This window comes from Oryctolagus cuniculus, chromosome 5, assembly GCF_964237555.1.
Source record: "Oryctolagus cuniculus chromosome 5, mOryCun1.1, whole genome shotgun sequence".
Taxonomy (NCBI): domain Eukaryota; kingdom Metazoa; phylum Chordata; class Mammalia; order Lagomorpha; family Leporidae; genus Oryctolagus; species Oryctolagus cuniculus.
In genome coordinates, this window is record NC_091436.1 from 132,600,079 (window position 1) to 132,626,073 (window position 25,995).

The following is a 25,995-nucleotide window of genomic DNA, read 5'->3' on the forward strand; positions in this document are numbered from 1 at the left end:
GAAAGAGTTGGGGGGGGGGGTCTTCCATCTATTGGTTCACTCCCCAGCTGGCTGAAGCCAGGAGCCAGGTGCTTCATCCGGGTCTCCCACATGGGTGGCCCCACACCCGGAACTGAGGGCTGGAGAACCCCGCTCAGTTCTTCTTGGTTTGGGGGTGTCCTGTTTCCTGTGACCCCCCAAGGTTGCCCCACCCAGAATGTGAGGGGTGAGGGAGGATCTGTCTCTGCTGGGCGGGGAGTCCTGCCTGTACAGGTGCCAGTCACAGCAGGCCCCTCCTCCTGGGCCAGGGGAACTCAGGAAGCAGCCTTGGGGGGACGCAGGACAGCAGGGCCGGTCAGCCCCTTCAGGCAGGCAGGCACCACCAGGCGGCTCCATGTGTCCTGGGCCTGAGTGACAGCAGACAGAGCCAGTGCCACAAGCGCCTCCAGCTTCATCCAGTGCCCTTCAGGGGCCACCAAGGCCGGAAGAGCCAGGGCTGTGAAACAGCAGAGGGGGTGCCCTCCCGAGCCTCGGAAAACATCAGGAAACTGCCTGCACATAGTAGGTGCTCTGGTGGGCGTTGTTAGCTCTGGAATGTCCTCGGCCTCTTCCCTGTCAGAGGCCCTCATTTCCTTCCTCCTTCAGGCTGTGAGCACCGCCCCGCTGGAATGTCTGAAGATAAGAAAAAGCTGAGCACACCCTAGCCAGGAGCACAAGGCACTTGGAGCCCACGTGGTCCGGCTGCTTCTGATAAGTGAGTCCCGCTGCCCAGACCCGCCGGTGACGCCACTCTGAACCTGACCCCTGCTCACGCGCACTGCTCAGCGTGCACCGTGAGTCGCTCGGGGCGCTGATCTGTAGCTGGCTCATGCTAGAAGGGACCCGGGTGTCCTGCAGCTGCTCAGTGGCTCTACAAAGCGGCACACTGCACACAGGGCATCCTACTCAGCCAGGGAGAGGGGTCAGCCGGCCACACGAGCAGCGGCGGAGCAGCCGCAAATCCACAGTGCTGAGAGGGAGCTGGGAAATGGTCCCATTTCCGCGATATCTGGGAACGGCAAAGTTATCCGCGGGGAGAAAAAACCGGTGGGCGCCCGAGGCGCAGGGTGGGCACAGCGTGGGAACCCGGGGGACTGTGGCAGAGCTCCTAGGAGCAGACCCTTTTGCCAAAGCTGAAAGGGGTGGGCTTTGTTGTCTGCAAATTACACCTCGATGGGGCTGGCGGGGACTACGATCGATTCTGCTTTGTATCCGAGACACGTGGTAGATACAAACGGAGACGGGCAGCACACGGGGAGGAACTGCAATAGCCGCAATGCCCACTGGGCAGCCACCCTGCGGCCACCAGCGTCCGGAGTGCTGGACCTTTGCGAGGTGAGGAAGCCTGGCCCCGAGCAGTGGAGAGTTGTGCCCGGGGCAACACGGCCAGTAATGGCAGAGCTGGGAGGGCTGTGACCCAAGCTGGGTGGCGGCCTGGACCCACTCACCACTGGGCAAGACTGCCTCCCCTCGCCCCGCCCCTGCATGCCAGCTGGGGCCACACAGGGGTTTGGATCTGGTGGGGTGACCTTGGACAGACCATGGGCCTCGCAGGGCTTAACCTTCCTCGTCCACCAAAGCAGACATCGAACAAAACACTGTTTCCGGACAGAATGCCAGGACAGGTGCCTCTCCAGGGCACTGTGGCAGGGACATGAGCTGAATGCTCCGGCGCCTCCCCAGCCAGGACGGGGTGGGGAACATGGGCCCCACTCCCTGGCCGGCTGCGTGCTGCCGGCTCAGTGGCCTGGAGCCCCAGGGAGGAGGCCCCGGCTTCCGAGCTGAGCCTGCATGTCCCCAGTCACGGGAGGACAGCATTTTTGCTCTTGTGACTATAGAAATAATGCATGGCATTTGAAAAGTGCAGCTACCACGGAGGCATCTGAAGACAGCGGGCTTGAGGGGCACTTGGTAGCCCTCTGGAGGAAGAGTATGAAAGACCCGGCAGCCTGGGCCTCGCCTGGCTCGGTGGTCAGGGACACAGCCTCGTGTCCGCCCTGGCGGGAGCCCACAACCAAACCACTCACCTGGAAGAGGTGGCAAGCCGGCACCTACTGCTGCTGTGGCTAAGAACGAAAGGGGACAGGCCCCTCCTGCGCCTCCAGCACGCAGTGGCGTCCCGCGGTGGCTGCTTCCCTGGCCATCCCGCCCTTGCCCACATGGCGGGTACTGCCCGCCCTGGGCAGCATCGCGACACCTGAGGCCTGTCGCGTGGTTCCCACAGCACACGTCCGGCAGAGCTTACCTGGTGAGCACTCTTCTGGGGTCCTCCTGGGGACCTGTCACCCAGTGTGCAGTGAGTGCCCTCACGTGGGAGCCTTGTTGCTCTGGGCTACTTCCTGTAACCCAAGGTCAAGGACATGCAGGTGGCATGCTGGGCACACGTGGTTGGGGGGCATGTGGTTAGAGCGTGCGGTGTTCAGGCCTCCGCCCTCGGATCCCTTCCTCCTGTCTCATTCACAGTTTAACCCCCAACCAGCCACAGGGCCACGGCTCCCATGCATCTGCCTGCAGCCCAGGGCCGTTCCCCGAGCCCAGACGCCCGTCTGCTTGCTGTGGCCATGAGTGGCCCCAGAGCTGTTTCGCGGCCACATCACAGCCAGTGCTTGCAGCTGCCCACGAGGCTCCTTCTGCCTTCCCATTTGCCCTAGCAGTGACTCCTGCCTCGGCGTCCCCTCCCCCACGGTCACTCTCTATGGGAAACCTGTCCTCACCACCCCCAGAGTAAATCCAGAACCCCCTTCCTTCTCACCCCCTTCACTGCTCCCTCCCTGGCGCGAGTCACCACCCGCCCACCTGCATGGTTCTTACCTCAGCCACCTCGGCCCTGACAGTGTCCATCCACGGCAGCAGGGGGCGCCTGAGAGCCTGGGAAAGGCCTCGTGTCTGCCTCCCCTACCCATCCCACCTTTGGGATGACCTCACAGCTTCTCCTGTCACTCTGCTCCAGCCGCAGGATTCTTTACAGGCGCCAGGAAGGCTCCCACCTCAGGACCTTTGCACTGGCTGTGGCCACCACCTGGAATGCTCTTCCCTCAGATACCTGCATTGCCCCCCCCCCCCTCCACTGGAGCTGTTTTCCAACCATCAGCTTCTCAGTGCGGCCGACCTTAATCTTCCTGTCGAAGCTCCTGCCTCTCTCTCCCCCCCTCTCTCTCACACACACCGTCTTCCCCCAACTCCTTCTTGTTTGTTTCCTGCCCAGTTGCCCTGCTTTGCTTGGAATGGGGGTGGTTCTTGGGACTTGAGACTTTAAAACTGGGACCGTCCAGCGTGGCGGGTGGGAGGCCTGGGCGCTGGCTGGTGGCCTTCCTTGCTGGAACACAAGCTCCACGAGGGCAGGACCTGCGGCAGCCCCGGGACAGGAACGCAGGGGCTCTTGTCCAGAGAGGCTTGGCCGGGCTTCTCAAACAACCCCACGGTGGGCTGCGGCCTCGGCTGGGGGGCAGGGGCCCAGGCTTGGCCCAGTTCTCCTTCTTCCAGGGCAGCCAGCCTGCTGGGCACAGCTGAGGGTGTCCCCGCCCCTCCCATGGTCTCTCAGGAAGACGCAGCAGCGGGGCTAGGCATGCCCCAGAGAGCGCCTGCCCTCCCCTCTTCTGCCTTTTCCCTCCTGTCTCTCGCCCTTTGCAATTCTCTTTCCTCCCCTTTGTTCTCCTCGCTCTTCTCCCTCTCTGCCCTGTTGTTCCACTCCCTGACTGGGGCCTCTGGGCTACGACTCAGTCCTGGCTGTGTGACCCCGAGTCGCTCACTGCGCCTCTCTGAGCCTGTGTCCTCTTGATGGTGAAATGAGACAACACACGGAGAACACGCGGCATTGGCCCCACAGATGCTCTATTATTATTATTATTATTATTTAAAGATTTATTTATTTGAAAGGCAGAGTTACAGAGAGGCAGAGTCAGAGAGAGAGAGGTCTTCCATCCACTGGTTCACTCCCCAATTAGCTGCAATGGCCAGAGCTGGGCTGATCTGAAGCCAGGAGCCAGGAGCTTCTTCCAGGTTTCCCATGCAGGTGCAGGGGCCCAAGGACTTGGGCCATCCTCCACTGCTCTCCCAGGCCATAGCAGAGAGCTGGATCGGAAATGGAGCAGCCAGGACTTGGATCAGCGCCCATATGCGATGCCGGCACTGCAGGCGGCAGCTTTACCCACTATGTCATGGTGCCGGCCCTTATCATTATTGTTGTTTACTGTGACTGCTGGCTCATTATTGTTGTTGTTTACTGTGACTGCTGGCTCATTATTGTTGTTGTTTACTGTGACTGCTGGCTCCGGCACCGCACAGGGGTTCAGCCCCTTCTTTGCCTCAGGTAACCCAGGTTGCATGTTAGGCTTGTGCAGCTACTTCTAGAAAATTCTCCCACTTCCCCATCCCAGACCAATTAAGTCAGAAATCCTTGGAGGTACAAACACACATTGGTTCTTTTTAATCATACACACACACACATCATTAGAATTTTTAAAAGTATTTATTTGTTTGTTTGAGAGATAGAGAGAGAGGGAAGTTCACTCCCCCAAAATTGCAATGGCTCCTGACTAGGACTGAAGCCAGGAGCCTGGAACTCCATCCGGGTCTCCTGTGTGGGTGCCAGGGACCCAAGTGCTTGTGGCCCGCCGTCTGCTGCCTCCCAGGGTGCACACTAGCAGGAAGCTGGAATTGAGAGCAGGGCCAGGACTTGACCCCAAACTCTGTGACATGCCATGCAGGCCCCTTAACTGGCCGTTCTACCGCTGGGCCCCATGCCTGTTGCAATACTTTGTAAAAGCTTCCCAGGGGGCGCTAGTGAGCAGCCCCAGTTGAGAACCTGTTAGTACCAGGTTACTTAGGACTTTCTCAGTTCTAGCACTGGGTGTCCTATTGGCATAGGAAGCCCCTCTACCCAGGCAAACTGGGGCACTGGTTTGTTCCCTACCCAGAGGAACAGACCCATAGCTTCTGATCCCATCCCAGGCCCTGGGGCCTGGCCACTGCGGAAAGGAATCGGTTATGTGACTTGGACCGGTGGGCCACAGGGTCGTCCCAGGGCAGGAGGCAGGCTCTGAGTGGACAGCAGAGGGCAGAGAGCAAGTGCTGGTGGTTCAGTCGCACAGGTCCCCGGCATCAGGGCCCCCGGGGCCCCAGCCCTGGGCGGCCCGCTCCATGGCCTTCACCCAACGGTCTCGCAGCTCCTCCGAGTCAGCCTTGAAGGTGTACAGCTGGCCCGACTGCTGCAGCTGGAAAAGCCGGGGGTCCCCCTGGGGCCCAGCGGTCACCTGGTAGCCCAGCAGTGGGATGGAGGTGTGAGCCCGCGTGTCCTGGGGGTGAAATGGAGGTGTGAGTACACGTGTCCTGGGGGGTGGAGGTGTGAGCATGCGTGTCCTGGGGGGTGGAGGTGTGAGTACGCATGTCTTGAGGGTGGAGGTGTGAGCACGAATGTCCCGGGGAGTAGAGGTGTGAGTACACATGTCCTGGGGGTGGAGGTGTGAGCACGCGTGTCCTGGGGGGTGCAGGTTTGAGCATGTGTGTCCTGGGGGGTAGAGGTGTGAGCACACGTGTCGTGGGGGGTGGGGTGTGAGCACGTGTGTCCTGGGGGGTGGAGGTGTGAGTACATGTGTCCTGGGGGGTGGAGGTGTGAGTACATGTGTCCTGGGGGGAAGAAATGGAGGTGTGAGCACACGTATCCTGAGGGGGCAGAAATGGAGGTGTGAGTACACGTGTCCTGGGGGGTGGAGGTGTGAGCACGCGTGTCCTGGGGGGTGGAGGTGTGAGTACATGTGTCCTGGGGGGAAGAAATGGAGGTGTGAGCACACGTGTCCTGGGTGGGGGTGGGTAGAGGTGTGAGCACGTGTCGGGGGGGTGTGAGCACGCGTGTCCTGGGGGGCGGAGGAGTGACCACACACATCCTGGGTCAGGGAGCACGCCCCGCCGCCCCTCCACTTCAGCCCCACCTGCCCTGGCATTTTTGTTTTGTTTTGTTTTGTTTTGTTTAAAAATATGGAACGCTTCACGAATTTGCGTGTCATCCTTGCGCAGGGGCCATGCTAATCTTCTCTGTATCGTTCCAATTTTAGTATATGTGCTGCCGAAGCGAGCACGTCACCTGCCCTGGCATTTTTGAAGGAAACAACCGCACAAAGCTGCTCACCTCCTGCTCCCCTCTGGTGGAGGGGGCCAACAGGGGGTGCATAGAGGGAGAGGAGAGAAGTGGCTGCGCCTGAGGGCAGAGCGGCCTGGGCTCCTGACTTGTCGGGACAGCCAAGGCCAGGGCGGGACAGGCGGTGGCCGTACCTGGGGTGCCGCGTAGACGTAGAGCACCAGGGGGTCGTCCTGGGGGATCACGCACCAGCCCCGGGAGCCGCTCCTGCCCCACTTGTCCCCGCTCAGCTGCAGGAAGCTGCACATCAGACTCTGGCCGGACCCTGCCGAAGATCCTTTCTGAAAGCAGAAAGAGGGACTGGGCGTGGCCTGGGGGCTTCCCTGTGACCGCTCATCTGCAGCAAGGGGCCTACTTGTCCCCGGGGCTCAGAGACACCCCATCACAGAGCTGCGGCCGAGCCTCAGCCAGCCTGACCCTGTACCGGGCAGGGAGGACCTGCACGGAACAGAACCGGGGCTCGGGAAGGGGCTGACTGTCCCCAGGAGCAGGCTGTGCTGTCCGGTGGTCAGGAAGGGCCTGGCAGGTTGGGGAGGATTGGAAAGGACAAATGTCCCCCCACGGGAACCTGGGAGCTGACCCTGCCCCTTGGGCAGCGGGGAGGCCCACCTAGCCTTTATGAGGGAGGGGCACCTTGCCTTTGTGGCACAAAGCTGGACATAGCAGGGACCCCGCAGGGGTGAGGTGCAGCTCAGCGATGCCCCAAGGGCACAGATCGGGTTCCTAACTTGCTGTGTGTCTTGGGCAAGTCACTTCTCTGGGCCTGGGTCGCCGTGGGCCAGGCCAGCTGGCCTCTGCAGTCCCTTCTTTTTCTTTTTTTTTTCTTTTTTTTTTTTTTTGACAGGCAGAGTGGACAGTGAGAGAGAGAGAGACAGAGAGAAAGGTCTTCCTTTTGCCGTTGGTTCACCCTCCAATGGCCGCCGCGGCCGGCGCGCTGCGGCCAGCGCACCGCGCTGATCCGATGGCAGGAGCCAGGAGCCAGGTGCTTTTCCTGGTCTCCCATGGGGTGCAGGGCCCAAGCACCTGGGCCATCCTCCACTGCACTCCCTGGCCACAGCAGAGGGCTGGCCTGGAAGAGGGGCAACCGGGACAGAATCCGGCGCCCCGACCGGGACTAGAACCCGGTGTGCCGGCGCCGCTAGGCGGAGGATTAGCCTAGTGAGCCGCGGCGCCGGCTTGCAGTCCCTTCTGTAGAGACTGGGGTCTCAGATCTCCTAACCCATCTGTGACACGGGCCGGGTGACACCAGCTCTCTTCACCCACTGGGACTGCAGACATGGGGAGTGGACAGGACGTGTCCAGAGTGGCCCTGCTCTTCCTGGATGGAGCACCCAGCCATCCGCGGAGGGAGGGGCCCTGGGGGTCCGTGTGAGGGCCTCTGGCTTCTCCCTCAGCATCCGGGAAGGGCTGCGGGGATGGGGCCTCACCTCCAGGATGCCTGGCCGCCTGTCCTTGTTGCCAGGGAGTACGCAGCCCGTGAGGAACGCGTAGCAGTCGAGGCACACGCGGCTGGGCCTGTTCGCGTTGTACTTGAGCTCAGCCCGGTACTCGGAGCACCTGGCACACACCACCTGGGGGCGGCGGAGGAGGCCCGTGGCGGGCTGTGTTTGGGCTTTGGCCAGGAGGTGTGGGCGTGAGAGCAACCAGAGGCTGGGGGCGGGGGTGGAATGCAAGCCCCGGAAGGCACAGAGCCCTCCGCGGAGAGGTTCCCGCAGGCCAGGCTCTGGGCTCTGGTGCTGCCCGCCGCGAGCGCCCTCGCCACGCTCCCCTTCTGCCAGGGTGCCTGGGGGTCGCAGAGACCCGCCCTGCATCTGACTCACTTTCCCCAGTGCCCTCCCCTGCCATGTCCCCTGCCTCCAGGACCCCGCACATCAGGATGGCCCAGTGCGCAGCGCCCGCTGCCTGCGCCTCTGCCACAGTCCCGCAAGCTTTGCGCCCGGAGAGCCGAGGTCGTCCATGGGGAGGTGGGGTGTAGGTTCTCTTACCAGCAAGACCCCCACACACCCCGGAGTAGCCATAGGCGAGACCCACCCCAGGAGCCCCACGGACCAAGCTGGGGACAGAGGCGTCTGGAGATCGGAGAGCGGCGGGAAACGCAGCGAGAGAAGGGGTGCCGGGTGCAGGGGGCGTCCTCGTGCGGTACCTGCCCCACCCTCGCGAAGATTCCCACTTGGGCACGCGAGGGACAGAAGCTGGGCGCCGGAGCCACGGAAAGCGAGGGAAGCCCCTGCGCCCCACACAGCCCCAGTTGGGGGCACCACTGCCTGGGGGAGCTGAGATCCTAAGTGGCTTACTATAATGTGTATTTCCTCCTCCACTTAGAAAATGTCAACTCTAGAGACAAGTTGAAAAAAAATGCAATGAGATCCCCCACCCAAACTCACCAAATGTTAACATTCTGCCACCTTCTCTCTCTCCATCTCTCTCTCTCTCTCTCTGTCTCCCTCCCTCTCTCTTTCTCTCTCTACACACACATGGCTATTTCAAAAAAGTTTGTAGGAAAATGGAGTTAAAAGATAAAATCATTGTGGGGCAAAAATGGTTGGAATGCGTCCATCTAGTGTCATCATCGTGTGCATTTTCCGTGAGTTCGTGGACCGCTCCTCGTATCTTCTGAGTACAAATGACAGTCACCCTGCTGCCGCGTCCCCGGAGATGTCGCCGGCATCTCCTGAGGACAAGGACTGTCTCCTGCCCCTCCACAGTGTCACGGTCACATGCGGGAAGTTTATCATGGACACGACCTTATTATCTACGGACCACTCCACATCAGCTGTCCCTCGGTGGCTTCGGGAATGACCTTGGTAGCTTCTGAGCCATTCCCCCCACCTAGGACTCTGCAGCAAGGGGGCATTTTATTTAGCCGTCAGAGTATCTTCTGACATGAGCCTCGAGGGACACAAGGGTGTCTTACCCTTTGCACCTCTTGTATTGATCCACCGGTTTAAGTAACCTTCCAGGAGCAAGTGTGCATTGATGCAACTCTTTACGGGCGTGAATCGCCCGGAACAGCCGCTAATTCCCGGAGGCTTTCCACTTGGCATGGGAAGCAGCTCATCCCGCGCACCTGAATGCAGGTACAGCCCGAGTCTGAGCTCCACTCGCAGCCACACCTCCCTGACTGGCCCCAACCTGTCACCTGGCCTCCGCCTGGTCCCTGGAGGCTGCCTCACTGATGACTGAGCTTGCAAAGGGCTGATCGCAGAGTAAATTGGGGAGGGGGCGGGCAGTGTCAGCAGAGCAGCCCAAGTGCAGCAGGTGCCTGAGGAGCAGAGCAAGACCTGCAAGGGTTGGGGGTGAGCAACAGGGCCACCAGGAGCCAGCGTGCTGAGGCCACGCCAGCGCAGGAGGGGGCAGCTAGCCCAGAGAGGACCATGGGGGGTGGCAGGGCCAAGGCCTGGAAGGAACTGGACACCCCTTCCTAAACTAGGGTCTGGAGCCCAGGGGACGGGGCAACAGGAGCAGGTGGGTGAACAGGGTCTGCCATGGGGGGTGGGGCGCCGTCTGTGAAATGGGAGCGTACTGTGAGGGCGCAATGGGCCAGCCAGGAGGGAGGGCTGAGGCCCGGGCGGGGCAGGTGGAGGCCAAGGCGAATGGGTGTAGGCGGGGCGGGGGCAGCAGGCGCGGCGGGAGCACTCACGTAGCCGCACGCGCGGCAGTGGTGGCGCCGGCGCGTGAGGGCGTTGAAGGGCTCCCGGCAGCGCATGCACATGGTGACCATCTTGTCGCGGACCCACTGCGGCGCCCGGAGGCCCAGCTCCTCGGACTGCAGCTGTGGAGTGAGCACAGGTTGAGCGGGGCGTGGCCGGCCCTCCGAGGCCCATCTGCTGCCACGGGGGTCCTGTGCGCCCGGCTCCCTGGGTCTCCCCTGGGATCTGAGGGAGGCTCCCCATCTTACAGGGGGAGGAAACGGGGCGGAGAGGTGAGGGGACGCAGCAGAGTCCCCCACAAAGCACAGGTCAGAGCTGGACCTGAACCCAGGCCGCCGAGTCTTCCGCGGCTCATCTACTTTCACGCCCCAAGGCTGCCCCCGGGGGTGCTGCGCAGGGGGGCTCCCGAGGAAACTTCTGGGCATGGGGAGGCTTTGCCCCCATCCTCACCCCCTCCCCACACACAGTCCCTTCAACACCCCTGGTGACTGCTGCTTCCCGCCCCCGCGAGCTGGCCTGGAAAGGGAGCCGGCTGTGCTGAGGGCGGGACAGGCTCCGTGCACCTGCGGCTCCTGGAGGCCGCCTTCGGACCCCTGCACCGCCGCCTTGAAGGTTTCATTGCGCTTTTCTACTTGGTCGATGGCTGCTTGGCAGGCCTGGAAGGGCGGGAGGGAAGTGGGTGGGTGGCGGCAGAGGTTTTTGCTCGTCGGGGTCGGCACATTCAACAGACATGCCTGAGTTCTGAGCCCGCGTGGGCTGACGACAGGTGTGCACACCGGGGCTCAGCCAGGGTAAGTGGCCCGTCCCAGGCTGCCCCGCCCCCGGGGCCCAGCACAGAACAACTCCTTAGGAAGAGCCGGGAGCCTGCGGGCACGCGCAGGTATGAGAGTGCACACGCCCACGCCCCTGCACCCACGCACCCACCCTCCTGCTGCCTCAACCCCAGTGGGTGAGGAGCGGAGCCCTGGGGCCCTGGGGCCTCCCCGTACCTGTAGCCAGGAAATCATTTCCTCCTGGGACCTGCGCAAAAGCAGCTCGGGTGAGGAGCAGCAGGCCGCTCCCGGGCCCCCGCCTCTCCAGGGCCGCTCCCTGGCCTTACCGCGCCTGTAGCTCCAGGGTGCGCTGCTTCCCGGACACCAGGAAGGAGTGGGGGAACTCGGGATCCATCAGCGCCCGCACCTGCAGGGCAGGTCACGGCCGCCGTGAGCTCGGGCTCCGTGCTGCACCTGGCCTGTTCACTGCCTCCCGGGTCCTGCTTTTTGTTTTGTAAAGATTTACTTATTTGAAAGGCAGAGCAACAGAGAGAGAGAGAGAGAGAGAGAGAGAGAGAGAGAGAGAGACAGGTCTTCCATCCACTGGTTCACTCCCCAGATGGCTGCAATGGCTGAGGTTAGACCAGGAGCTCCATCCCCCTCTCCCTGCCTCCCAGGCGCATTAGCTGGGAGCTGGATTGGAAGCGGAGCAGCAGGGACTGAACTGGCTCCCGGATGGGATGCCGGCGTCACAAGTGGCGGCTCAGCTGGCTGTGCCAACAGCACCCTTCCTGGTCCTCCTGAACCAGGTACCTGTGGCTGGGCGCGCCTGGAGTACACGGAACTCAACAGTAGCACCGGGGGAGGTGGCACACGGTGCCTCACAGAGCTCACCAGAAATGAAACCCCATCTCAAAACTCCACGACTGTATGAGGACTCACTGGGGCCTTTTTTTGGCTTAAAGTGTCCGTGACACAAAGCAAAAAAAGAAAAAAATCTTAAGAGCACTCGGGAGGCAGTGGAGGCTCAGAGACGGCAAGAGGCCCGCCTGGGTCACACAGCGCCCAACTCAGGGCTGCAGCCCCCAGGCGGAAGAGCATGGACTTCCACCGCCCCCGCAGCGGCCTGTGCCCAGACCTTTCCCAGGCCCCGCGTGCACAGAGACCTCGAAGGGAACCCGGGGCAGACACAGCCTCCCAGCACCTGCGGGGAGGGCTGGGGCCGGGGCTTGGTTGCCGCGGAGCCCGCGGACTCCTGAGCCTCTCTGCTGCCCCCTGGTGGCGGGGAGGCCTCTGTCAAGGCGGCCCCGAGGGCGCGGTGCTGTACAAAGCGGGGGTGTGGGGAGCTGTGTGTGAGCTGTGGGCCGGGGGCAAAGCGGGGCCAGAGCCCAGGCCCGGGAAGGGTGGGAAGGGGTGGGGAATGCCGCTCTCCTGGCCAGGCCTGCTGCCGGGGCGCACGCCGCCGGGAGAGAACAGGCTTCGACTGTGGGGCGGAGGGCGGGACTCCCTGGGTCAGGGAGAGGGCAGAGAAGTGGGAATCTCCAGGGCTCAAGTCCAGAAATAGGGAGACAGGTGTGCTTGTGATGGAAAAGGAGGAACTAGGGGAGCCCCTGCACGAGGGTCCACGAGAGGCGCCGGCTCCCCACCACGCGTCCAGCTCTGCCCCGCCCAGTGTCGGCCACTCTGGTAGGTCTGGGTCAGTCCAGCCCCTTCCTCTTCCACACAGGGCCTTTGTGCTAATTAGAAAAGAAGACCCTTTCTCAAAACCCTATACTGACATCTGTTGGCAAACGCATAATATTCAGATTCCCTGGAAACGAGATTTGACTGCCATCTGCCGGACAAGGCTCCCTATGAAGGTATCAGTATTCTACAGCTGCTGCAGATGGCACCTCGTAGATGAGATATCCTTGTGCAGTGCACAACCTGCACAGCTGTGCATGGAGTTCCTGGGTATGTGTGCCCACACTCTCTCCTTCTTCCCAGCCTAGTTCTGAGCTCAGTGACAGTCAGCAGCAGAAAACCAGGCCCTCCTGGCACCCAGGAAGGAGGAGGCCTGAGGGTGGGGTGGGGTGGAGGGGTCAGGGCCAGTGGTCAAAGACCAAACCTGCCTCCAAACTTTAGATTCAGAAAATGGTTCTTGCGTGGGTGGACAGCTCTGCACCTGCCAAACCTGTGCCATCCAGCAGAGGGTGCTGTGCAGCCACGGGAGACAGACAGGTGCCAGGAACCAGGTGCCCGTGGGGCCCACACGTCCTTAACACACCCCAAGCATGTGCCGCCTGGAGGCCCTCGCTTTACCACTGTGCACTGCTCTGCTGTTTGTCCTGTCTGTCCATCCCTGGCTCTTTCCCAGTGCCTCTGCCTACATCTGCCTTTCCCAGCCTCCCTCATCAGGGGCCCTGCAGACAGGCCAGCATGTGCCCTGGGCCCTGGGACTTTCTGGCCACTTCAGGACAGTCAGCTACCCCTGGTGGGGGCCACACTCCTGAGAGGCCTCAGCTCAGGCGTGGGGGCTGGGCCGTGTCCTCCCATTGGCCTTTGTCACCCTCAGCCTGCATCTAACCCCAGGCGACCCCAGTCAGCAGTGGGGGCCGTGCCCTCCTGCTGGGTCTCCCAGGGGCCAGAGCAGGGGGTGTCCTGGCCCAGCTCCAGCCTGCAGCTCCCTCCTGGGAGGCTGGGGGCAGGGTGATGAGGATGGGGGATGGGGGAGGAAGAGCCAAGATGGGCCTGGTCGGATGTCAGCTGCCCCCGGCCCCGGCCCCTGGACGCCGCGCCAGGACGTCGTGGACCTGTCCAAGCAGATGGCAAGAAGGTCTTTCTGGAGCAAGCGTTGTGACACAGGTGGTGAGGTGGCCACCCGTGACGCCAGCCTCCCACTTCGAACAGGCCTGCTGGAATCCCGGCTGCCCTGCCTCCCAGCCCTGCTGCGGCCTGGGAAGGCGCAATGATGGCTCAAGTGCTTGGGCCATGGCACCCGCATGGGAGACCTGCATGGGGCTCCTGGCTCCCGGCTTCAGCCTGGCCCAGCCCTGGCTGCTGCGGCCATCTGGGGAGTGAACCAGCAGACGGAAGGTCTCTCTCTGTCTCTGTCTCTCCCTCCCACTCTCTGTAACTCTGACTTTCAAATAAATAAAATGAATCTTTAAAATAAAAAGAAGGTTCTTCTGCTACGGCTCTGCTACACACAAAGCCGAGCGCAGCTCTGTCCCCAAAGGGAGGCAGCAGCCTTGGCAGGAGGCCATGCAGCGTGGTGATTGACACGGGGTGGGGGGGTGGTGGAGGAGGGTTCCGTCACACCCGGGGCCCCCAGCAAGTCACTTAACCTAGAATGGTCTGCTAGGGCCTTGCATCTCACAAGTTTAGGAAAAAATTATTTCTTTGAGAAGCAGAGAGAGGAGGGCCCCCACCCGCTGATTCATGCCCCAAATGCCCTCAGTGCTGGGACTGGACCCGAGCCAAAGCTGGTAACTCCATCCGGGTCTCCCACGGGGTGCAGAACCCTTGCCTGAGCCATCAACAGGGCCCCCGAGGTCTACACTGGCAGGAAACAGACCCAGGAACACTGATGTGGGACGTGGTGTCTTACCTGCTAGGTCGCACCCGTTCCCAGAGTTTCTCCTTTTTTTTTTTTTTTTTTAATAGGATTTATTTATCCATTTGGAAGGAAGAAACCGAGAGATCTTCCACGTGCTGGTTCATTCCCCAACATCGGTCTGAGCCGGTCCAAAGCCGAAGGCCAGGAGCTCCAGCCAGGTCTCCCACGTGGGTGGCGGGGACCCAAGCATGCGGGCCACCCTCTGCTGCCTTCCCAGGCGCATCACTGGGGAGCTGGCTGGGAAGCAGAGCAGCCGGGACTCGAACCGGCGCTCTGACGTGGGATGCCGGCCTCGCAGGCTGTGCCACAACACCAGCCCCTTGCTCCCCCACTTTTAAAAATGGGGTAACTCTCGGGACAGTCACACGCAGGCAAACTGTGCCAGTCCTCGTCTGCAGCAGCTGACAACTGACAACTGTCAGCAGAGCCCTGGCAGAGCGAATCACGGAGCGCGGAGCGGAGCAGGGCAGGGCGCTGTGCGGCCGGCGGGGAACCAGCAGGCTCCAGGTGCCGAGAGGCAGCCGCCTGGGACGAGTGCGGCGAGCGGCGTGCAGAGCTGCTGGGGGCCTGCCAGGGTTCCTGTCAGCTCCCCTGCACCCACGTGGGAGACCCAGAAGAAGCTCCTGGCTCCTGACTTTGGATCGGCACAGCTCCAGTTGTTGCAGCCTTCTGGGGAGTGAACCAGCAGATGGAAGACCTCTCTCTCTCTCTCTCCCTCTGCCTCTCTGTAACTCTGCCTTTCAAATAAACAAATAAATCTTTAAAATAAGCAAATAAACCTAAACCCAGTTCCTTGAGCCCTCACACTGCCCCCTGGGGTCTGCCCTGGCAGGGAGCTGGAGTCAGGCGCTGGAGCCGGGTTCAAAGTCAGGTTCCCCCACAAAGGACATGGGGGTCCTCACTGCTCGGCTGAATACCTGACCCTGGACAGATTTTAAAGTGAGAAAATTTTAAAAATGCTTTTAACAGGTAAGAAATACAGGGCAATTCTAGCGCTGATATGCTAATCTGACGGGAGATAAAGGCCCTGCCCACAGTGGCTGCCCGGGCAGCAGGCAGGGGAACGACTGCTGTCACTGCTGGCGACCCATACCTGCCTGCAGCCGAGCTGACCCCAGAGCCCCTTCTTGCCGAAAGTGTGGTCTGTGGCCCTGCGGCGTCAGCCCCAACGGGGAGCCAGGGAGCAGGGCAGGTCCTTGGGCCGGCCCCAGCCAGGCCTGCTGGCCCAGAATCACCAGGCAACCAGACGCAGTGAGGGGAGGGGGGGCAGTTTGCGAAGCAGTGGTGCAGATGGCCCCGCGTGAGGCCAAAGGGGGCGTGCACGGTCCCAAAGCCCCGGCCAGGCTGAAGGGAACCCAAGGACCCTTCTTCAAGTCTTCCCAGGGCCTGGCAGCCTCTGTCCTCTGATTGAGAGCCCAGTCTGCACCCCGCTGCTCCTCCCCGCGCCTGGTCCCACCCGTGGGGAGGAGCCCCATGGCGACAGGGGGCCCCCTCACCTTCATCCCGGCCACATCGATGCGGGTCCTCACTTGGAAGTGGGCGCCCACCTGGATGACCTTGGGCACGCAGTAGAGCAGCATGTTGTTGAACTGTGGGAGACCCGGGCACAGGCCTAAGTGTAGTGCTGGGGCTGGGTGGGCGTGGCCTCCCCCAGAGGGGGCGGAGCACCATGGAGCTCCTCCCTCCACAGGCCAGCTCCCTGAATGGCAGGGGTGATGAGGGAGGAGATGAAGAAGGGTTTGCTAACTCCCAATCCCATGAGGCCAGGCACAAAGGGCCACCCGACCTGTGGGTATCGAGGGACCATATCAGACCTCAGAAACTCACGGGGCCTTTCCTGCAGGGGCTCAGGGCACCAGGGACTTAGAAATTATAGCTCCTTCCCCCAGACCTCTGGGCAAGACCACCCTTCCAGATCTCAGGAGATCTCTGACTTCTTCAGTGCCAGTTCTTCCCAGGAGCTAACCTAATTCCCTCCTGCTGTGCACTCGCAGAGCACAGCTCAATGCCACAGGCTCTGGAGCCAGCCAGACTGGGCTCCTAGGGCGTGCCTGGGAAACCCGTGGGTTGGTATTGCCTGGGGCCTGGAGGCCGCACCTGGAAGCCACGGCAGAGGACAGAGGGGCCCAGGGCATCCCCCCCAGTACCCCCTACCAAGAAAAGGTAGCGCTCCATGGGGTCATTGCGGCGGAAGGAGATCTTGAGGACGGGACCCTCACGGAGCAGGGCATTGGAGGGGTCCACTATGTCGTCCTCAAGGCCCAGGCGCTGGTACACCTCCCACAGGTCCTGCAGCCGCTCCTGGGGACAGGCCACACCCTCAGCCAAGGCCGGCCTGGAAGCTTCGCCTCGTGGGACAGGTGTGCTGTGGGAGGCTGAGACCCCGGGAGGGGGCCGTGGTGCCTGCTGCCCCCAACCCCGCCTGGGGCCAGCTGCTCACCATCTCGGCGATGGCCGCGTTGGAGTGCTGAGCCGCCGAGAAGATCATATCGAGAGCCTCTGCAGAGGGGCGTGGCTAGAGTCAGCCCCTGGAAGCCCAGGCTGGGGGCCGGGGCAGGAGGTCCACGGGGGCTTAACCAAGTGGCTGCCAGCACCTGGGGCCTGGGGAGCTGGGCTGCCCGTGCTGGAGACCGGAAGCCACCGAGAAGTAGCAAATGGGCGTGTGGCCCCTGTGGCACCTGCCGCTCCCTGAACCAAGCTAGACCCAGAGGGTGCTATGGAAAGCACGCACGCATCGGCATCATACAGGCCTGGGTTCGAATCCCAACTGTGTGACCTCAAGCAAGTCACCTAACCTCTCTGGCCTTTAGTGATTTTGTCTGTGAAAAAAAAAATTGGCTAATGGCATGGATGAGGTCGATGTCATGGCAATGACTACTGGTGATGCCTGGTGGCCATTGTGAGCGTTTGACAAGCTCTCAGTGACAGCATAGGGGTGGCCTGGCCCTCCCCGGCCCCCAGGGGTGTCCTCACTCTGGGCGTCAGCCCGGTCCGGGGCCTGGGCCGGGAGCTTCTGCACGTAGTCTTTGAGCAGCAGCTCGTAGCGGGGGATTCTCTGCACGGGCTCCAGCATGTGGTGCTGCAGGCTCAGGTTGCCCGAGGCCTCGCTGCTCTTGGGGAGGAAGGGGGAGCAGTTGGAAGCAAGAGCTGGGGGGGCAGGGGAGGCTCAGGGGGCCTGAGCGAGAAGCTAGGCCTGGGAGGAGACCCCCAGGGTCCCTCGGCCCTCACCTGGATGCGGGCGATCACCTCCTGGAAGGGCGGAGACTTGTCGGTCCAGGCGGCCAGCAGCTCCGCCGCTCGCTCAAAGTTCTTGACGTACTCACTGTACATCTTGAGGAACGGGGCCAGTTTCTGGATCACGTCGCCAATGCGGGGGGTGGCCGCCCTGCAGGAGGGACGCCCAGGGACTGCCCTCAGCCTGGTGCCCGCCTCTCTCAACTTCACGCAGGGCCCGGGTGTGCATCCCCCACCCTGACCCTGCAAGCCAGAAATCCTGGAAACAGCTTTTCCACTGCACTGCTGGGCATAGGCACGGAGCAGGACTGTCGCCTTCTCCTGCGTGTGCCTCACCCCCCTTAGACTGTAAGCCCCTTGAGGGCGGACGCTGCTCTCGGCCACCAATTGGCTTCCCCCCCAGGCCCGGTGCAGAGTGGTTTGGTCACCACGTGATGCTCCACTATGCAGTTCACCCAGCAACCACGCGCCAGACTCGCCGCACCGCACCTCTCTCCATCTTGTTCTCACAGCCCTGCAGGTGGAACAGGTGCCAGCCCACCTTGGAGACAGGGAACTGGGGGCCTGCAGGGGAGCATGGAGCCAGCAACAGCTAGGGTAGGGCCTGAGGCCACTCACTGAACTCAGGAGCCGTGAGGAGCCGCCACTCTGGAGTTCGCCCACCTGAGCTGGAGCCACCTGGCCTCTCACTACCACCATTTTCTCACCCAAAAAATGGGAATGAAAGCAGCCGATCTCAGAAGTTTGATGCTGGTTTTTGTTTTTTTAAACATTATTATGAGGGTTGGCTGGCACTGTGGTCCAGCAGGTTAGGCTACAGCCTCCAAAATGCCGAGTCCCGGCAGCTCCACTTCCCATCCAGCTCCCTGCTAATGCACCTGGGAAAAACAGCAGACAATGGCCCAAGTGCTTAAGCCCCTGCCATGTAGGAAACCCGGATGGAGTTTCAGGCTCCTACTTTCAGCCTGGCCCAGCCCTGGCCATTGCAACAATTTGGGGAGTGAACTAACAGATGGAAGATTTCTCTCTGTCTCTCTCTCTTTCTCTGTTGATCTGTTTTCCAAATAAATAAAATAAATCTACAAAAAATGATTGCGGACATTCCAAGAAAACATAATGTGAAATGAATATGGCAGTGGACCCTGGCATCTTTCACTGGGTTTAATAATTATTTTTATTTTTAAATTATTTATTTATTTATTTATTTATTGACAGGCAGAGTGGACAGTGAGAGAGAGAGAGAGAGAGAGGAAGGTCTTGCTTTGCCGTTGGTTCACCCTCCAATGGCTGCCGCGGCCAGCGCGCTGCGGCCGGCGCACCGTGCTGATCCAAAGCCAGGAGCCAGGTGCTTTTCCTGGTCTCCCATGGGGTGCAGGGCCCAAGGACCTAGGCCATCCTCCACTGCACTCCCAGGCCACAGCAGAGAGCTGGCCTGGGAGAGGGGCACCAGGGACAGAATCCAGCGCCCTGACCGGGACTAGAACCTGGTGTGCCAGCGCCGCAAGGCGGAGGATTAGCCTAGTGAGCCGCAGTGCCGGCCAGGATTTAATAATTATTAACATTCTGCTTGACCAAAGAGTTTTCAATAACATCCCAGAAACCACAGCATTTCTTTGGCAAAACAGATAAAAATACATAAAGCAAGGAACTTCACTACTGAACATATTAGTGGTCCTCTCTGAAAACAAATTGGGGTTCTCGTGTAACCAAGAGGCCATCGGTCCTGGCTGGTGCCCTCATCACGCCCCACTTCTGCCTCTGCCCTCACACGCCCACCCCTGCCTCCCTCTCTGTCTGTGCCTCTCTGGCCACATTTCCCCTTTCTGCCTAGGCAAACCAGTCAGTGGGTTCTTTGCTCGCTCTAATCCAGTGTGACCTCATCTTAGCCTATTACGTTTATGCAGACTCTGTCCAAACAGGGTCACTTCAAACCCATAGGACCGGTGTCGTTGTAAGAAGCAGAAGTTCTGAGAGAGACACATACAGGGAGAAGCTGTGTGAGCGTGAAGGCAGAGCGTGGGAGAAGCTTCTAGAAGCTGAGGACCACCAAAGACAGCTAGCAACCTCCAGAGGCTAGAGAGAGGCCTGCAACACCACCCCTCCCGCCCCCGCCCCAGTCTCCAGGAGCCGCCAGACCTGCTGACACCTTGGTCTTGGGCCTCCTGCCTCCAGGGCGGCGACACTCTGGCTGCGGGGGGGGGTGGGGGTGGGGGTGGGGGGAGCATCCCTGCTCCCCCTTGATGGGAGTGGGTTTTCCATGTCTGGACCCCTGGCTCTCTCTGAGGGTAACCATGAGCATTTAGTTCCAGGAGCCCCCAGTGCTTCTGCCACACACCCTGCCCCCAAGGGGCTCAGCTGCTCCTGGGGAGGCAACAGGGCCTAGGGCTCCCTCCTGTGGACTCCTAGGCTCAGTGGATGCTGACGCTCCAGTGAGTGAATGGGGTACAGTTCAAGGCCAGGCATGTAGGACGCCCCCAGTCAGCCCTGGCTGTGTCCCCCCACCCCCAGGACACACCCACCTGTGCACACGGCCTATCAGGAGCCCGGTCTCACTGTGTGGAAGGACTGAGCCAGGGAGGAGAGTGCCAAGGACTGAGCGGGGCGGCAGGCCAGCTCTGTGCCCGAGGGCTGCCCCGCCCGGGGTGGGGGACGCTCCCGGAGGACCTCACCAGTCGTCCAGGCGCCGTTGCAGCTCAGGGAGGAAGAACTGCGCGTGGAACTGGTGGATGGAGGAGATGTTGGAGAAGATGAGCCTGACCACGTCCTCAGGGAAGGCCTTGCTGCTGCGGGCCTCCCTCAGCAACTCCTGGAAGAACACCTGCAGCCGCCCGGCCGGGTCACCCAGAGCCCGAGGGGGAGCCACCCCACACCCGCCCGGGGCCAGGGACCCCTTCAGCTGACCGAACGCCTCCACCTCCTGAATCTCCCAGCATCCTCTCAACACCCCGGGCAAAGCTGGGGAGGGAAGATTACATCGTGACCACTTTACAGATGGACAGATCGAGGCCCAGAGACACAGGGACTTGGCCAGAACCTGGCAGCTGCTGGGTGTCAGCAAGGAGCCCGTGGTGGGTCTGCCGAGCTCTCGCAATTGGTGGCCAGGGCTCCCTGTGCTGACTTGCAAGGATGTAGGCCCCAGCCTTCAGTTCCTGGGAAAGTGAGGCTCTAGACACGACACGAGGAGGATTCTGGGAAGGACCGCCCGGTGGGCACACTACTGTGCCTGGGGCTGACCCGGGCACTAAGAGGCTAAGTCCTGATTTTGCCCCAGACCCCAGCGAGTGGGGTTCTAGGTCCAAGGCTTCTTAGAGTAAGTCCGAGAATCCTAACTTTCGGTTTTGCGGAGGTAGGTGGGAAGACAGAGCAGGGGTGGGGTGAGAAGACCCAGGTGCTAGGGCCCCGCAGAGGTGTCCTGGTCACCCGCCTGGTCCAGCAGGTGCAGGCGTGCCACGTATGCCTGCTCCGTCTCCACTAGCTCCTGGACGATCCTCTTCTCAGGCTCCTGCAAGACGGTGGGGGTGGGATGCAGCTTTAGGTCCTCTGGCAGGGACTGCATGTCTACCTCCTGGTATCCACGCCCCCTGTGGCGCATCTGGGAGGGCCCTGGGGCAGAGTGAGGCTGTGCCCATTCTGGGCTTGACCCTTAGGAAGCCTGGCAGCTTCTGTCTACGCCCTGTTGGGAGCGGTGAACCACTGGGTCAAGAGGTCTGGCCGCCCTGATGCAGGCGGGGACCTTGGTCAGAGACCACATGGGAGAAACAGGGGATTGCAGAGGTAGAGTGCCAGGCTCCTGGCCACTTCCTGCTGAGCCCAGCCTCCCGAGTGCCTGCCTGGGTCCCAGGCATGTGAGCTGAGCTATCGTGGGCATCCCAGCCATACCTGCAATCTGGCTGCCGTCATGGGAGAGGCCCTGCTAGGCTGAGATGTGCCCCCCACCAAATCCACACACTGATGTCCTCATGGAGGTTGACTGGGGTCGCAGTGGCTGGGCCAAAAACACACAGGGCAACAGAGCCCCAGGTGCACAGGGAGAGGCCACAGCGAGAGGATGGCAATTGCAAGCTGGGCACAGAGGCATCGGAGTAACCCAACCTGCCAACACCGTGACCCCTGTCTCGCAGCCCCAGAACTGTGTGAAAATGGAGCTCCCTTGTCTAAGCCACAGCATGCCTGGGCTTTTGCCACAGTACCAAGCTGCCTCCCAGCTAAGCCAGGAGCGCACGTGTCCGGCCCCATCCCCCCGCAGCCCAGCAGAACTGGGAGGCATAACCGACTGCTGTGTGGGAGAGGGGGCAATGTGTGAAGCAGCAATTGCCCACCAGAACACACTTGTGGTCCTCATGCCCATTCTACAGAAGGAGAAACTGAGGCACACAGCAGGCAGAGGGGCTGGGCTATGAAGCTGCTGCACAGTATCCTGCCTCCTGACCCCTGGGCTGGACACAGGCAGGAACTGACGCCCACAGCAGGTGCGCTCCAAGGGCAGGGACATCAGCACTGAGCTCTCTGGTTCCAGCATGGCCCCGTGGCCTCCTGCGGTGGGTATGCTGAGGCAGCACCCGGGCGGGCCACCAGGTTCACAAGATGGAGCTGCTGTGTGTGCGGCCTTGAACCAGCGCCTTTCCCATGCCGGGAGCCTCCTCCAGGGAGGAGCATGAGATCAGGCAGCAGGACTCGGCCACCCAGCAGCGGTGAGGAGGGGACACGCGAGGTCAGCCCTCTGCTCGCACACAGGGAGAACCTGTTGGCCCTGGCTCAGGGGAGGTCAGGGGAGAACCCCTGCCCCCAGCTGCTCCCTACCTGCGTCTCTGGCCCAGGGCAGGTCCCAGGCTGGCAGGATTTCCTCCAGGCCCCGCCAGACAGCTTGTTCTTCAGGGAGCTCAGGTACCTCCTGCTGACCGTCCTGGGCAGTGCCGCCGGGGCCACCTCCACATCCGGCTTCTCCCACGGCCCTGGGAGGGGTGGAGGCCTGCCCCCAGGGCAGTGAGGCACCTCTTCCTGCTGGTGGGCTTCGGGCCCTGCTCCTGGGGTCCTGAGGAGAGCAGAGCAGACCGGGGGCTTCCTTGTCTGGAGAGCAGGGAGGGCAGCTGCGGGTCCCGGGGGGCACCCGAGGGCCTGGCCCTCTGCGGGATCTCACTCCGTCAGTCTCTCACTTCCCTCCCAGCACGGCCCCGGAGGGAACTCCAGTGTTCACAATGAGTCAATGGGGACCTCACTGCACTCTCTGGGGAACCACTTACTTCCCTGTTTAAGATGCAGCTTCGTCCAGGAAGCCCGTCTTCCACACACACAGGTTTTTGTGTGGCTCCCCCAGATCACCACCGCCTTGGATCCCCATCCCTCGTTTTAGCTTCTGCATTAGCAACCGATACATGGAGGGAAGATGGGAGCCATGGAATAATCTAAAGTGAGGGCAGAGCTGCCAAAGCTGTTAGCCCAGGGAGGGGGCTCCCTACCCTGCATGGGGCCTGCAGGCCAGTTAGAGCCTCCGGAAAACAGAGGCCGCCATCCTGCCTGCTGACCCCTGAGCTCGACACAGGCAGAAACTGGGCACACACAGCAGGGAGACCAGGCTCAGTCTAGGAACAGGAAAACTAGCACTCAGACCTCTAGTTCTAGCTTGGTGCCATCGCTGCGTCCCATGCACAGGCTGCACCCCACTCCCTGTGGTGTGGAAGGCTTGCAGTGTCAGCCCAGTGTAGGTATCCTGTGGGAAATGGGGGGACAGCTACAAAAGCTCCAAAGCTCCGTGGGAGCGTTATCCATTGCCCCCACCTTGCAGCTAAGCAAACAGGTGCAGGGAGAATAAGTATTCTGCACTGTGGCACACCGGATAAAGCTACTGCCTTCAGTGCTCGCATCCCATGTGGGCGCCGGTTCAAGTCCCAGTTGCTCCACTTCCAATTCAGCTCTCTGCTATGGCCTGGGAAAGCAGTAGAAGATGGCCCAAGTGCTTGGACCCCTGCACCCATGTGGAAGACCCAGAAGAAGCTTCTGGCTCCTGGCTTCGGATTGGTCCAGCTCTGGCCGTTGCAGCTGTTTTGGGAGTGAACCAATGGGTGGAAGACCTTTCTCTCTATGTGTGTCTGTAACTCTGGCTCTCACATAAATAAATAAATAAATAAATATTTTTTTTAAAAAAAAGCATTCTGCTGCTTGGATGCTTCCAAATCCACCTAATTGGTTCTCTAGCCTTCCCCCTAGACTGTCAGTCTCCATCCGAGTGCAGGAGAAACACATCCATCCATGGAGTCAAAGGGACCTGCCCCGAGTCACACAGTGGGCTCCATGGGAGGGAGAATGTGGGCATCCAGGCCCAGCCACCACTCCTGGCTCTCCCAGACCTCCCTGCTGTTCCCATGCCCAGGGCTTCAGCGTGCAGCGTGCAGTGTGTGAAAATAGCTGGCCCTTGGACTTCAACTTCTGCGTTTCTGGACACGTGCCCCGGCCAGCTTGTTTCCTCTTCCTGTCTTGGTTTCAGATCAGCTAAGGCCCTGGAGAGCTCACGAGGGAGCCAGGCCAAGGCCTCCAGCACACGGCCCCCCACTCAGTCAGGGCTGCCACTCTGCCCACTCTAAACCCATGCTGACGCCACCCAGGTCCAATGGCTGCCCACCTTTGCCAGGGGTGTTGCCCGGGCAGAGCGTGGCATAAAAGGGGAGGCTCCACAGATGCCGGCCCCTCATCTGGGGAGCTGAGTCAGGTGGCGATGGCTCCTGACACCCAAGGGGGCAGTGGGTCACAAAGGCCACGCCTAAGAGCTGTCCTTGGTGCTGAAAAGGATGAGCTTGGCAAAGACCCTGGGAGAGGCGGGGTGAAGTCATGCAGCTCAGGAAGCCAAAACACTCTTTCAGATACACATCGATGCCACCTCCACCTTGACGCCCCCAGGAGGCTTTGCCTGCCCTGAGTGCTCTCAACACAGCACCTGCCCACCACACACACACATACATCTGCTGTCTGTGAACTTGCATCACGGCTAGCATGAGCTTAGCATCCAAGTCAGAAAGCTTGCCCAGTTTCCTTGGCAGTCCCTCTCCGGTGCTGTGCTGTGCTGGCCACACTGTTCAGGGCCTGTGCATGCCCTCCTCTAGCTGCAGGAGTGCTCATGGCTGCCAGGTTGCCGGCTGAGCTCCTCTCTGGGAATTACTTTCTCTGCACATGGAGATGCAACCACCCAGCCCTTTGCCCTGGACAACGCAGGGGCACCGCAACCCCAGAGCCCCTGGCTCAGCCTGAGGCTTCCTAGCAAGTGCGTTGCAGTTCAGCTTCTCCCCCCACCTACCCTGCTTCCCTCCCCCTGCACGTGCAGTTCCCAAAAGCTCTTCCCAGTAAGCCTCCTGGGGCAAATCTCTCAGAATCTATTTCCCCAGAACTGAGCTGAGAACCGAGAACTACCCGGGCTGGTCCCTCACACAGTTCCAGCTTCAGACACACCTGTGGCACAGTAACCCCCACAGCCTGGTCCAGCCTTGCTGCTGCAGACGGGAGCCCCAGCTCTACCCCCCGGAGCACCTCAAGCACGTGGCTCCTCCACCTCTCTAGGTCCGCACTTCCTCATCTCTGAGATGGGAGTGCAAATCGAGTCCAGCCCTGTTTGGCTGTTGGATGCCATGAACTTGGAAGAGTGGTCTGCGGGTCATGCCCATGCCTCCTGGTTTGCCCCTTCCCACCCGTTTCCCCTGTGGCCCCTTCCTCTGGATGGCATCTACTCTCAGTTTGAGTTGGGCGCTGGCTTGAGTGGTAGATTGCATGGTTAGCTTGCCCACGGGGCATCAGTGCTTGGTGAGTCTTAGCCGGCATTCCTGCAAGGGGCTGGAGGGGCCAAGGATGGCCCCAAACACTGCCTGTGATTGGCCCATGCTTGCTCACAACCACACACGTGTGGGCGCTGCCTGGCATGGACTCACACAGGGACCCTGCTCCTGGAGCCACAGCAGCGCCCTCCTACGCTCTGAGGGATCCACGACCCACGGACGTGAGTACAGAAAGACAGCTGGTGTCTGGGGGCCCAAGGTGGCCCTGGCCCTGACCTTGTGTGCTGCCCGAGGGCCCCCTCGAGGAAGGAGGCTGCCTGTCCACTGCACCGCCCCTTCCCGCCCCAGCGCCCCATACCTGCAGTTCTCAAACACAGTGACCAGGCTAGACACAGACATCAGCTTCTCTTCCCTCGCCCCTTCCATCCTGCAGGCCTCCAGGGTGGTCCTCAGCTGCTCCTGGAGCAGGGAGGGAGGCTTCCGGCCAGCACACTCAGCCACTCTGGCGGGCGTGGGGAGGCACAGACGGCTAAGATGTCCTGGAACCCTCTCCCATGTTTCCTGCAACTCAGCAGGCCTGCTCCTGGCTCTACAGTGGAGGAGGAAGTAGTCTCACAGCCAGCCCTGCAGGGGAACAGCCAGCTCCCCACTCCCCACAGTGGGAGGAGCCTGCTCGGGCCCCACCCCTCCCTCATGGGGGTGCACCTTCCACTCCTGTAGGTCCCCAGTCCCAGGAGCCACACTCAAAGGGACAACAGGCCCCAGAGACAGTTTCTGGAGCCAGGTCCTTGGTGGACCTCTTGGCCTGGGAGGCTCTGCTCAGCACACATTCTCCCTCACCTGCCTGGAGCAG

The 25,995-nt window shown here is 61.3% G+C and overlaps 1 protein-coding gene, 1 long non-coding RNA gene and 1 other non-coding gene across 3 annotated transcripts; 1 reads left to right on the forward strand and 2 right to left on the reverse strand.

Annotated features, from left to right (window-relative positions):
- The first annotated feature begins 27 nt into the window (after window positions 1-27).
- LOC138849808 (uncharacterized) lies at window positions 28-5,249 on the forward strand. Its single transcript, XR_011389023.1, has 2 exons — window positions 28-1,353; window positions 4,031-5,249. It is a non-coding gene; the product is annotated as an uncharacterized lncRNA (long non-coding RNA).
- FGD2 (FYVE, RhoGEF and PH domain containing 2) lies at window positions 4,468-25,756 on the reverse strand. The gene is made up of 16 exons (XM_051854797.2): window positions 25,501-25,756; window positions 22,186-22,417; window positions 20,810-20,887; window positions 20,055-20,203; window positions 17,380-17,536; window positions 17,125-17,263; window positions 16,592-16,650; window positions 16,306-16,452; window positions 15,648-15,740; window positions 10,901-10,980; window positions 10,791-10,821; window positions 10,365-10,457; window positions 9,792-9,923; window positions 7,579-7,722; window positions 6,286-6,432; window positions 4,468-5,312 (listed from the first exon to the last, which is right to left on the reverse strand). The coding sequence occupies exons 1-16, from the start codon at window positions 25,566-25,568 to the stop codon at window positions 5,097-5,099; spliced, it is 1,965 nt and encodes a 654-aa protein (XP_051710757.2). The 5' UTR covers window positions 25,569-25,756; the 3' UTR covers window positions 4,468-5,096.
- On the reverse strand, window positions 5,986-6,092 carry LOC138849902 (U6 spliceosomal RNA). The gene has a single exon (XR_011389089.1). It is a non-coding gene; the product is annotated as a U6 spliceosomal RNA (small nuclear RNA).
- Window positions 25,757-25,995: the final 239 nt, after the last annotated feature.